Genomic DNA, 13,771 nt, shown 5'->3' on the forward strand with positions numbered 1-13,771 from the left:
CCTTATTCTCTACTCAATAGCAGGGGCTCAGAACCATGAAAAAAGGAAAAGTAAATACATCAGAAGAACTCTGAAAACTGATGAAACTATTAAGGCTATTTCAGCTTTATTTTGAAAAATAAATCTGTATTTTGAAAATACAGGGAATATAATAAGACATCCATTTTTTTTATCGTAATTCACTTAGCCAGCAGACCTGAAGAACGAGTAAAGCCAAAAATTCTATAGGCTCATAAATGGAGTCATTCTTAAAAGAACTCACAAAATTCATTTTAAAAAATGAAATGAAGGGGTGATGCCTTGGGAACCGTTAAGTTATTCAAAACACTTTTTTTTTTAATGAAAGAAAAAAAATGTTAATGCAGATTCCACATATATTACAATACATCAATCAGTCATTCAGCCATACTGAGGATGGAGGGATATTTTCAAGGGCTCAAGAAACAATTTATCAAATTTAAAAGAGCAGCCAAGGGACATCTGGGTGGCTCAGTGGTTGAGCGTCTGCCTTCAGCTCAGGTCGTGATCCCAGATTCCTGAGATCAAGTCCTGGGATGGGCTCCACACTAAGTGGGGAGTCCGTGTGAGATTCTCTCCCTCTGCCCCTCCCACTGCTCACGTGCACTCACGTGTTCGTCCTTGCTTTCTCTCTCAAATAAATCAAATCTTAAAAAAAGAAATATATAGGGACACCTGGGTGATTCAGTGGTTGAGCATCTGCCTTTGGCTCAGGGTGTGATCCCGGGGTCCTGGGATCTAGTCCCACATTGGACTCCCTGAATGGAGCCTGCTTCTCCCTTTGCCTGTGTCTCTGTCTCTGTCTCTCTCTCTCTCTCTCTCTCTCTGTGTCTCTCAGGAATAAATAAATAAAATCTTTAAAAAAAAAAAAAAAAAAAAAGAGCAACCAAATCTGAAAAGTTAAATGTTTTGAAAACTACCGATGAGTCATGAAATTAATTTATAAAGCCAATCTTTTAGAATTATGCACAGCAATCTCATTTTCATCACAAACCTGTTCCTCATCTAGTGAAAAGTAGTGCTCAGAAATCAAAGAGAACCTGTAGACATCCAGAAACTGAGTCAAATTCAAAGCCAAATCTGCCAACCCACTAAACAAGGGCCTCAAGTAACTGCAATAATAATGCCAAACGGTTTATAGCACCACTAACCTGTACTTATCATAAAGCAGATGAAGTAATTAGCCTTATTTACCAACTACATATTTCTTTAAAGAGCTATATCTGAGAGTTCAGAGGTCTTTATTCACCAAGGAGTTCCCACAGGGAACTGATACGAAAAAATCTAACACCTAACACGCCGTCAGCCCTTTTATTACAAAATTAGACCATAATGAAGGTCTTTATCAGCCGATCTATAAAAGGAGCATCTTCTTTTGAAATAAACTCAAAAAATAACAGAGAACAGACTACTCCAAGTTTCTGTACCAGGCGTGACAAATGTAAACTACAGTCCCTGCCTTGACAGAGGTTAAAACTAAATACAGCTTTGAAAGTTCTATTTACTCTTCTATTCACCACAAAAATAAAGCATTTTAATCTAAAGACTAATAGTAAATATTAAAATATCAATATTGCTAAGAAGCCCTAAAGTATTACCAAATGTGCATAATCTTAAGTTTGTCTAAATGTCAGTGTATGTGCATGTATGTATACACAAGTGTGTATTTATTTGAATTTTCATATTTACATACAGCACACGAGTACCTCACAACACGCCAAGCTTGGGGTTATACATCCTTGCACCACAATTCTACGCATAGGCTAATTCTTTAAAAATATCATTCCTTTATGTAAATGAAAATCTTGGGACTTCACTATTTTCTTTATACACACATACAAGTACAGCAAAATCATGGAAACATGGACAAGAAGGATATTTGAAAATTGTGATTATATCCTGCTGGGAAAGAAAGGAGATTTGACGTATTTTCTTTCTCTTTTCTTTTTTTTTTTTTTTTTTAAAGGAAGGACTAAGGTAGTAGATGAGTGATGTAAAATGAAATAAATGCTTCGCCACATTAGGAAGGAAAAAAGCAGTAAAACAATCGGATACGGGCCAAAGCATCAAAGGAGAAGGTTCTTACGGATGTGAGAGACTGGCACGCTTCGGGCCTGTAGCAAAGGGGGCAAGAGGAGAGAACAGAAAGATCCTCCCTGTGGGGAGAAGAGAGGAGGAGGAGGAGGTGGGGGAGTTGGGTGGACATGAAGGGGACAGCAGCAGAGGCTTGGGGACCTTGCAGAGCAGGGTCAGTTCAGGATAGCTGCCGTGACAACAGGAAACCAAGTCAACACATGGGAAGACTGCTACAAGCGACGAGTGCTGAGTAGAGGCTTGAAGTTCTAAATTGCACGTTTACAGATTTCAAACAAAATGCTTTAAGGGACTCAATGGACCTGAATAGAGCTTTTTTTTTTTTTTTTTTTTTTTTTTAAATACAGGAACAACTTCCTCTCCGGCAATAGGGAGAGAGAAACTCCTTCACAAAATGCTATGAAAACTCTTCTGGAAACCAATGCATTCAGGCAGACATAAATGTGGAAAAGGAGCACAGAGGTAGAGTTACACACATTTATAGTGTGGGTGTGGGGTGCATGTATACACTTTTAAAAAAACTGTAATGGTTGAATTTCTGATCCAAAGGTTTTTAGCACCTGAAAAGTAACTGTAAATTAAAATGATATCATGAGGATGCCTGGACACTAAAGAAAAACTAAAACTGAAAGGACATACTGTTTATGTCATTTCTTGAATTAAATTCTTTTTTTAAAGATTTTATTAATTTATTCATGAGAAACACAGAGAGAGACAGAGACACAGGCAGAGGGAGAAACAGGCTCCCTATGGGGAGCCCGATGCAGGACTTGATCCCAGGACCCCGGGATCAAAAGCAGACACTCAGCCATGGAGCCACCCAGGTGCCCCAAATTACATTATTTAAGCAAAATATCTGTAGTGTGTCAGGTTACATATTTATATTATCCAACTCTATATTATCCAAGCAAGCAATCTAGCATATAGTAGATAACAACAAATGAAAGGAAGACAGAAATCACCTGATATTCTCATCCACTGTATAAAGTCCAACTAATTTCATCTATCTTTCTAGCACACACAAAAAATGCCAGATTCTAAATGGTCAATTCTAAATTTTTTACAGTTCAATTTCGTCAGAGCCACAACTCTTCCCCAATCTTTTTTGTCATCCTGTTGGTTTACACTAAAACAATAACACCATGGGAGTTAGATATCACTACCATGATGCCTTCCTAACAAACGTTTAAAGCAGTTAAAAAATTGGGAGACCATAATACCATAATGTAAATTATCAATATACCGATGATGATAACAATAGTAGAGCTACCTTTTTTTCTTTTTTTCTTTCTTTTTTTTTTTTTTTTTTTTTGAGATTTGTTCATTTTAGAGGGAAGGGAGCTAGTGAGGGGAGGAGCAGAGGGAGAATCTGAAGCAGGCTCCCTGAGCAGCAGCTAACATTTTATGCACTTCCAAGGTATGCAACACTCTAAAGACTTTATACATGCTACTGATATTGTCCTCACACCAACACTAAAGGGTAGATACTATTACTACTGTTCCCACTTTATAGATGAGGAAAATGAGGTGTGGAGTTGGATCAAAAGAGTATTATATTTACCTGGTGAAATTATTATAACCATCAACTTAGAAGTTACCAGCAGACAAACATAATAAGGAAAAAAAGTACTCATCTTTTGGTCATAAAACCAAAGTCTGGAAGTCTTTGATATTCTGGCTACACTACATTCTTAACACTCGAGGGAGAACAAGAGCAGACAAGTCATTTCCCTCATGAGTTAATAACAGCGGGTCCCCAAAAGAGGGATGCTATTATGAAGTTATCACAGATTTATATACACCACAAATACAAGTATTCTTTAATTTTCAAAACTGCATGGACACAGATTGGTAAGAGCAGAAGCATGTCTCTTCAAGGATCTCAGAAGAAAACACTCCAATTACCCTTCATCACAAGATTGGCCAAATACCAGGGATCTGATTAAGTGATCTACAATTAGTCTCTGTGAATTTTTGGTCTTAGGAAATCATGATCTCCTGAATATCCACAGACTTTCCATTGTCACCTGATTCTAACTAATCAAAAATAAGCAACTGCTACAATCAACTTTATATACAAACTCTAACCTAAATGCAATCAATTTAGGATTATCTAAGACGTGGCTTTGCATCATCAGCATAGCTCACATTCGCTGACTTTAAAACAACTCAGAGGGATCCCTGGGTAGCGCAGCGGTTTGGCGCCTGCCTTTGGCCCAGGGCGCGATCCTGGAGACCCGGGATCAAATCCCATGTCGGGCTCCCGGTGCATGGAGCCTGCTTCTCCCTCTGCCTTTATCTCTGCCTTGTCTCTGCCTCTCTCTATATATGACTATCATAAATAAATTTTAAAAATTTAAAAAAAATAAAATAAAACAACTCAGATATATTTAAGACACTGTAACCTACCTACAATTTAAATGAATAAAAAGTAATCATTGCTAGGGACTCGGGGAAATGGAGGCAACCGATGGTGGGTTTCATCACCCCTGGGATGCCAGCAACAGAAAGGGATGACAGGCTTATACTCACATGCACACAAGCAATATCATTTTTTATGGCGCCATTTCTTACGATGGCATGAAAACGGCTGGAAAAAGCTAGTGAGTGGGATAACAGCTAAGGCAACAGAATCACAACGGCTAGGCTCAAATCCAGATCCCACTTTCAGCAATGAGACCTTGGAGAGTTCCTTAGCCCCTAAACGGCTCAGTACCTTCATGTGTAAAACTGGAGTGATGATAATATTTATCCCAAAGGCAGCCACAAGGAGTAAGTAAATTAATGCATGTAAAGTGCTTATTAGACTATGTGGGAGATAGGAAGTGCTTGTTAAACGTTTGCATCAAATGTTTACGTCATCAATACTATCAAAACCATGCTTTAAGGAGGGAGGTCAAATTAATAGAAAGTTGACACACCGCCATTAGACAGCTTCAAAAAATGTTAATAATACCCTCAGAGATTCCCAACCCTAACATCTGTACACTCATTCCATTGACAGCTTCTAATTGCTCCTAAAAGAAACAAATATTCTAAAATATTTGTCTTAATTTCTTCAAGAATAGATATGTTAAGGGCATCTGCCTCTTGCTAGTTTTCTCATTAATAAATATACTCCAATTACTTACTATTCTTCTACATTTGATGTACCTTCTTTTATTCTCTAGATTGGATATTTAGAATTGCCTGTAAAACATCCCCTAGATGTCATAGTTTCATACGTTACAAAGAATCACCCTAGATCAGATCACCTCTATCTTCTTCCAACCTCCATCCCTGACTCCCTGAAGGGCCTCAGTTCTAGCCCTACCCCCTCAGATTACTTTGATCGTTTCCTCACTAATCTCCCTGCCCAGCCACTCACTCTAATCCACCTTTGTATCTTCAGGGAGACATCTTTGAGGGGGAAGAATGGGGAGGCATTTGGTCACATCATTTTACTGCTTGAAAACTGGCCACCCAGCTGCAAAAGACATTTAAGAAAAATATCAACCAATAAATAAAAGGTATTTTGAGGGCAGCCTGGGTGGCTCAGTGGTTTAGCGCCGCCTTCAGCCCAGGATGTGATCCTGGAGACCCAGGATCAAGTCCCACATCAGGCACCTTATGGAGAGCCTGCTTCTCCCTCTGCCTGTGTCTCTGCCTCTCTCTCTCTCTCTCTCTGTGTCTTCCATGAATAAATAAAATCCTTATAAATAAATGAATGAATGAATGATATTTTGAGACAAAGAGATTTTGAATATTTCCATGATGTTAAAGAATTATTTTTTAAGGTTTGATTGATGATAATATTGTAGTTAAATTTTTTGTTTAATCCTTTATCTTTTAAAGACAAGGACACATTCTAAAATTGATACACATGAATTGTTATGTCTAGACTTAAATAAAAATAATCTGGTTGGAGATAGGGAATAGGAGATGAAACATAACTGGCCATCAATTAACATTATTGGATTATGCATACCTGGGGGACCATTATACTACTACTACTGTCTCCAATATCGTCAACATTTGCAATTTTCCATAATAAAGTGTTATTTAGAAGGAAAAAAAACTCATTTCCAATTGCCTAAAAAATCACAACTGGTATTTTTAACAACACATTCACAAGCAAATATGACTATAGCCTGACTCTTCCTTAATTTGTCATCTTGATGCACATGTCAGTGGTCCTAACCTTATAATATTCAGAACATCAGGCCCCTTTCCCTCTTACTGTTCCTTCTGCCAGAAAGTCTCTCTAGACCACCGGATATACTTTTGAGACCTAGTTCAAGGGCCACCTCTCTGAGACTCCCCCCATTCCCCACAAGGCTCCCCTTATACTTCTTCAGCCCTTAGTACCTATCTATTTTCAGTTCTTTTGGTTGGTTACTTTTTGCTGTTGTTGTTCTCCTTTTATTTCCATCTCCTTCAGGAGACTATAATTATAGCCTCCTTAAGGGAGAGTTGCATTTTATTTATTTCATTAAGTAATCCCTATAATATGCATGGAAAGTAGTTATTATTTATTTAATAAGTACTTTGAAAAATAGAAAGTCAACTGAACAACAGCCAATCGTGGCAAACATTATTAATAAAATAATATGTGCAGTAAATCAGTTTATATGTCCTTAATACAACAATATTTATCTACTACTATGTTTATCACATTCTTTAAAAACTTGTGGTCATTTTTTCAAGGAATATGTTACACATCTTGAAATAAGTATCAGTATTATTTATAGAACAAACTATGTCCAAAGAGATGTGGGCAGCTTATTTTCCTATTTCTGAAAGGATTATAAACTAAAATATGACATTTATGCTATCATCATTACATCTCATTCCATGTGGTTGCGGGAAAATATATCTTGTTCTGTTGGAAAGGCTACACTGTTTCTTATTTCATAATGATAAAACTGTCAAAATACTCCACAATACTAAATTATATCTCTGAACCATACATGAGAGGTATATAGGTATAGATACACACTTATCTGCAAAGGACTGTAAACTTTACTTTATGACAGGTAATAGTTGAAATGTTTTATGTTTCTAAGTTACAAAAAATTAGTTAATGCAAAATTAAAGTAACGTTGACCTAGCCATTAGTAATACTTCTGTGATACTTTAAGGAAATTATTTAATTGTTGCCGTATACACTGAACAAAGAGAAAGGAAACACCTACTAGTATAAAACTTCATTTGCTTCATGTCTTTCATATCTCACAGTTTCACACATTAACCTGTAAGGAAAAAAAAAAGGGACATGAGTTCAACATATATCATGAAAAAACACTCTAATAGTTTAAAAACATAAAAGAGACATGTAGTATAGACAGTTAAGATTATTTTACATGGATTGCCATAATTATTAGCCTCAAGATAAATATTCTTGATATCCAGGTTAAGAAAATAAAATAAAATCTGGTAAAAAGACACTAGGAAAAAAAAAAACTTTGTTATATGTCAATTTTACTGTTTATTTTTAGGGAGTACAAAATTGTATGTGTTTTACACTTTGTAAATGACATGTAGACAAATTAATGTTCTCTGAGGTAAGAGGAAAATAAGAAAAAAACCTAAAAATTAGAAGGGAGAACCTATTAATTTAAAAAATGATAACGTCATTCATGTTAATGTTACTTACCAGTATGTAATTTCAGCAAAAGTAGGCTTTTATTAACTCAGTATATTTATGACTAATGACTAAATGGAGGCTTTACAGCTTAAAGATTTGTTATTTTGGCTGATTCATCCCTGAGGAAAAAATTATGGAAATTATGGAAAACATGAATAAATGTTTAAATATTCAAAATTACCTCAAGAACAGCATTTTCAAGAAGCATCCTATTCTATTAAGCCCAAGTAAAATTTCCAAAAAATACAAAAATGTAAAAGAAAATGACTGTTTCTTCTTATGAAGGAACCACCAAATAATAAATTGGCTATAAAAGTGATTATTTCAACAGCACCTCCATTTTGATCAATGGGGTTAGTGGTCTCCACTTTGTGCAAGCAATCTGATATCAACCCACTGCCATCTTTCTTGTTTGCTAAATCCTATTAACACAACATACTCTTGATTTTTCACTTGAAAACAACTTTCCTGTATATTCTTCTTTCCTGTGCTTACTACCACCATTCCTACTTCAGAGGTCCTCTCTATCCCTTAACTTGAAACATCCCAACTGAATGTCACTTAACTCGAGGAGGCAGTATCAAACCTCGAATACACATCGTTAACACAGGGATTGAATCACACCAATTCTTTATAAGAAAAGATAAGAGTCACAAGTTTTAAATCTAAAAATACCTGGTCTTAAATTACATAACAGCCCTCCTTGTTTCCTGTTAGAATGAAAGAAGCGTCCTTGCCCTAACCTCTTCACTGGATCTCATTCCTTCTCCTACAGTAGACCTTGCGTTCCTTCAGGTTTACCTCCTTCTCCTACATCACCATCCATGTCTACCTCCTCCAAAATCATTTCCTTTACTAAATAAACACACCTTAGCATCACCCGTGTGGGGTAAGGGTGCACCTCTTTTGACCACACATCCCCTTCCAGCTACTAACCACATTTTGCTTTTACCCATGACAGATATTCTCCTCTTGGGCTGTCTATATATATTCTCTCTCCATTTTCTCACCTTCTTAACACTTCTCCATCATTTGCTCCCTGAAACTCCAAAGAAAAGGCTCTAAAAGTTCTTAGTGTCCTCTGTGTTATCTAAATCCTTTCTGTCCTTATCTTAATTCCACTTCTCAGCAGTATCCTTACACCATCATTTCCTAGAGTCTTCCTGTCCTCAATCTTCTGGTTTTCCTCTTAACTCCTTAGTCATTTTTTCTGTCTCCTTTGGATTCTCCTCCCATTCCATTCCTCTACCTAACTTCTAAATGTTATCAACTCCTATCAGCCCTCTTCTCCTCTGCACCATGTAATCTTATCCAGTCTATGATTTTAAGTTTAATCTATAAACGGATGACTTCCCAAACAGTGCCCCACACCTAATCTCTCACTTACCTAAATGCCTACTCAACATAGCCACTGGCTGTGTAACAGCGATTTCATGTTCAAAATGTCCAAAACGGATCTTAAATTTCCTTCCCAAAAATTTGCTTTCCCACAATCAGTAGAACCCAAATGTTTAGGCCAAAAACCTTGGAATCATTATCCTTGACTCCTCCCTTTTCTTAATATCCCATCTTTCTGCCAGCACCTGTTTCCAAAATACATTCTCTCAAATTGACTAAGTCTACAAATGTAGACATCAGCTTCTGCTTTTGTACACCTATTGTCCATTCGCCACATGGCTTCCAGAGAAATCTTTCTAAACCTTAAGTCAGATCCTCTCACACTTGTGCTCTTGGTTCCCACTACCTTTGGAAGAAATCCAAACTCCTTATCCTCGGTGCCTTCATGCACTGAACCTGTTTCCATAGCAGAGTATCTGGGCATCACTATACTGTGGAGATTTCTGCAAACTGCCCTGACTCAGATGTTACTGCCTTTGACCACAAAGTGAAAGCAGCCCAGCACCCATTCTTATGTGTATGGTAAGTGTTGGAAAGCTTGTTCGTACAAACACACTCTAAATGCCCTTGTTAATCACTATCTTAGATTAGTGTAGAGATCCTGTCCTCCCCTCTATATTCCCATCAAGCAGAATGTATAGAAGAAAGTGTTCAGTGTTCAAGGTCACTGGCTGATCAGAAGCATCTCCTTTGTAACAAAGAGTGTCTGGATGGCAGGCCTTGAGCTCCTTGGAACACTGGCCATGCTGGAAGGGGATGGGCTACAGATAGTTGCTGGCTATTTGCTACAGTATAAAAGCTTGCTGCATGTAGATCTCTGCAACAGATGCTGTGTGTCCAGGCTGGCACTTCTGGACTCCCTATAGTAAGTTCTCCCAATAAACCTATGCCTCCCTGGCTGTCTCCAGGTCATTTCTTTGGCCTCATAGGACAATCATCCACCCTTGGCTTAGAGTCTGTTGGGGTGTGACCACACAAATGGTGAGCCAACCAGGAAGCCAGGAAAAACAAAACAAAACAAAACAAAACAAAACAAAACAAAACATGCAAACCATGACCACCAACATGTGGGAAAGGGAATAAGGATTTCTGCAGGGGAAATCCCAGGCTGGCCATCCACATCTAATGTGGGGCTCAATAGCCCCTATCCTTGATGGATAAGCCCACCACATGAGTATAACGAAATGCCCCCTGAAAGTATAGAAGGGTCTAGAGGAAATTTTGACCAAGATAAATTTGACTAAGAAAAGGATAGATGCTCAGTTGCCATAGTTAGCTGACCCCTCCTGTCCATGTAGTTGCCTTGAAGAAAGTATGCCACCCTACAGGAGAAACTGCATTTAGAGAGGAAGGCAATATTAACATAAATGACACTCCATAGACCTCAATAATCAGCTTGAGGAAAACAAGATGTTAAGTTAAAAACTCTGGCACACAGAACAGCCCAACTGAAGGGTGGTTAACTGCCCCAGCAACAAAGTCCCTGCATGTATCTCTAAGCCAGTCTGGGATCCCAAGCTGGGGGACCCAATGAAAAGTTCTACCGAAGAAGAGACTAATTGGAATGAGCCCATAAAAATTCCCATTCTCTTAGCTCAGCCTCTTGTTACCAACTAAAATGAAAGCAGAGCATTCATGCCCATTGAATGGGGAACCCTGGAACCTGCGGGCACCTTAAGCATCGGCATAGACCACAGTGGAAGATTAGACACCTGCCGAATGGGTAGAATTGGGGGATAAATTTGGAGAGAAACAAAGGGAATCCAGGGTGGCGTGGCTGCTCAGTACACGGGACATGGGCACTGAAGGCAGGTCGCTTTTGGCCAGGGATGTCCAAACTGGCGTTCATTACATAACAATCTGTGCTACAGTCAGTCTGCCCCTGATGGTTGGCGGGGCCTTGTGTCCATCTTGACCCTCTAATGGGGCAGCCCCTGATGGGCTAAGCTGGCTACCACAGGTCTGGCAGAAACAGGAAAGGTCAGAAAAAGAGGTATTGGGAAGGCAGGAATGAAGGTAACAGATTCACAGGAGGAGGAAACAAAGACGACGGGTGCACATGTTACCTGTTGCCAGATGTAGGTAACAGGGACCCTCTGTGAGACAAGTAATCCAGTGCAGTCCTTGTTGGCCTCTGGCAGAATTTAAAACCTGAACAGCAATTTACAAAGGGCACCCTGAGACAGAGGATGACAGGCGCTTTCTCTACGAACCAGGGAAGAGGCCAAGGACACGGGCTGCTGCTTCAGGCTGCTACCACCCAGGTACCTGGGGACCGGGGGCCACATGGAGAACTCACCATAGATTGGTCCAATAGAGTGTTTCAGCTCTGGTTAAAACTAGTGCCAAATTTACTCTCTTTTACAGTAACCACTACGGAGGGCGGGGGGGGGGGAGGGGGGGCGGGTACCATACAAACAAAGCAGGTTGCCGTAACTGTGGACAGGATAACTCCCACCAAAGCCCTATTTGGTGTATATGACCCCAACACCCAAATATATTCTAGGAATGGATGTCTTCGCAAGACTAACATTACAAACTACGGCAGGGGATTTCAAATTGAGGGTGCACTTGGTCAAACAAATAATAAGGGGAGATGCAAAATGTACAGCTATAATGCTACTTGTCCCACAGAGTGGGATGGCAAGTAAACAGTATCATCTCCCAGGAGGCCAAGAAAAAATCACAGGCACAGGGCAGCCCGGGTGGCGCAGCGGTTTAGTGCCGCCCTTGGCCCAGGGTGTGATCCTGGAGACCCGTGATTGAGTCCCACGTCAGGCTCCCTGCATGGAGCTGCTTCTCCCTATGCCTGTGTCTCTGCCTCTCTCTCTCTATGTCTGTCTCAAATGAATGAATGAATGAATGAATGAATGAATGAATGAATAAAAAATAAATAAAATAAAATAAAATAAATAAAATAAAATAAAATAAAATAAAATAAAATAAAATAAAATAAAAAGAAATCACAGGCACAATTAAGGAATTAGCCCAGGTGGGCAATGATATGACCAACTAACTCACAGTCTATATAATAGTCTTGTCTGGCCTGGAAAGAGACCAGATGGAACATGGAGAATGACTGTGGATTACAGGGAACTAAATATGGTGGTAGCCCCTCTTTGTACAACTGTGCCCAACATCATGTCACTTGCTGACTTGAATTGGGGAAGTTTTAGACACATATCATTATGTTAGACCTGGCTAACCCCTTTTTCAGTATTCCTATAGCTCTAGAAAGCCAAGAACAATCCATTTTCACCTGGGAAGGAGAACAGACATTCATTATTCTACCACAGGGGTATTTATAAAGCCCCTTGATTTGTCACAGCTTGGTGGCCAGTCTTTTTGTTTCATTATACTGATGATCTAATGTTAACTTTTCAGTCTTTTTCTACTTGGCAGGCCGCTGCACCAGATTTGCTTTCTCACCTAATAAGTCAAGGTTGAGAAGTCAACAAAAAACAAAATACAGGTGCTGGCTTATCAGATAAGACAAAGGTTGTTTCTGTAGTACCTACTGAGAAAATACAGGCACACCCATGCCCCACTATCCCAAAGCAGCTGCAAACCTTCGTAGGTCTCTTAGAGTATTGGCATCAGTTTACCCCTTGTCTGGCTCAACTGCTTCTGCCCCTTCATAGACTGGCTTAAAAGGAGCCCAATGGGACTAGTCCTCAAAAGGGCACATTTGAACACACCAAGATGGCTATTAAATAGATCAAAGCCTCAAGTATTCTTGTATAGGGACAGCCATATGAATTGGGTGTAGCCAGTTACCCAGAAGGTTTGGATGGAGCTTGTAGGAATGGCAAGGGCACAAACGAGTACTAATAGGTTTCTGATCACAATCATAAAAAGGAACTGAGAGGCACCTGGTTGGCTCAGCTGGTTAAGCAGCTGCCTTCAGCTCAGGTCAGGTTCTGTGAGTCCCAGGATCGAGCCCCACATCAGGCTCCCTGCTCACTGAGGGAGGGTCTGCTTCTCCCTGTCCCTCTGCCTCATTCTCTCTCTTTCTCTCTCTCTCTCAAATAAATAAATAAGATCTTTAAAAAATTAAAATAAATTAAAATTAAATTTAAAAAGGAGCTGACCCAATATAACATTTTAGAACAGCTGTGTGCTATTTACCCTGCCTTATAGCAAGTAGAAGACATAACTAAAGGGATCCCAGTAGCTGTTCACACCCAGTATCCTATAGCAGGATGCCTAAAGGATATATAATCCAAAAGCCCGAGTCAGGCAATGACCCAACCCAAACCAGAGGAATGCCATGCCTCCTCGCAGCAATGTAGACCTTGACGAACAGTCCTCCTAGTGTGGAGCTGCACTCCATTCTCTGCCCTGTAACTTATATCACAGTTTGGTCCATTGTCATGTACCTTACAATCCGTCCAGTGCCTACACTCTACTCACTCAAGGACCTCATGTCACCCTTAGAATACATATAGACAACATGCAGGAAGAATGTTCTCTGCTGCAGATAGAGGCACAAGGTAACCTTTTATTGTCCTTGCCACAAATTCCATCTACAGGGGAACATACAATTAAATGGCCCTGGAAATGGCAAAGAAGTCCACAGTGCTTTAGGTTTTTGGCCCAGTGGGGAAAAGGAGTAGAACAGGACCTAACCATCCC

The 13,771-nt window shown here is 39.5% G+C and overlaps 1 protein-coding gene across 11 annotated transcripts in view; it reads right to left on the bottom strand.

Annotated features, from left to right (window-relative positions):
• RAPGEF2 (Rap guanine nucleotide exchange factor 2) overlaps positions 1-13,771 on the bottom strand; it is a 240,832-nt gene that overhangs the window by 150,892 nt on the left and 76,169 nt on the right. For all 11 annotated transcript variants that reach the window (XM_041738094.1, XM_041738095.1, XM_041738096.1 and 8 more), the window contains exon 3: positions 7,287-7,343. In XM_041738094.1, the coding sequence (XP_041594028.1) occupies positions 7,287-7,343 (57 nt within the window). The remainder of the gene's footprint in view (positions 1-7,286; positions 7,344-13,771) is intronic.

Source organism: Vulpes lagopus, chromosome 23, assembly GCF_018345385.1.
Source record: "Vulpes lagopus strain Blue_001 chromosome 23, ASM1834538v1, whole genome shotgun sequence".
Taxonomy (NCBI): Eukaryota; Metazoa; Chordata; class Mammalia; order Carnivora; family Canidae; genus Vulpes; species Vulpes lagopus.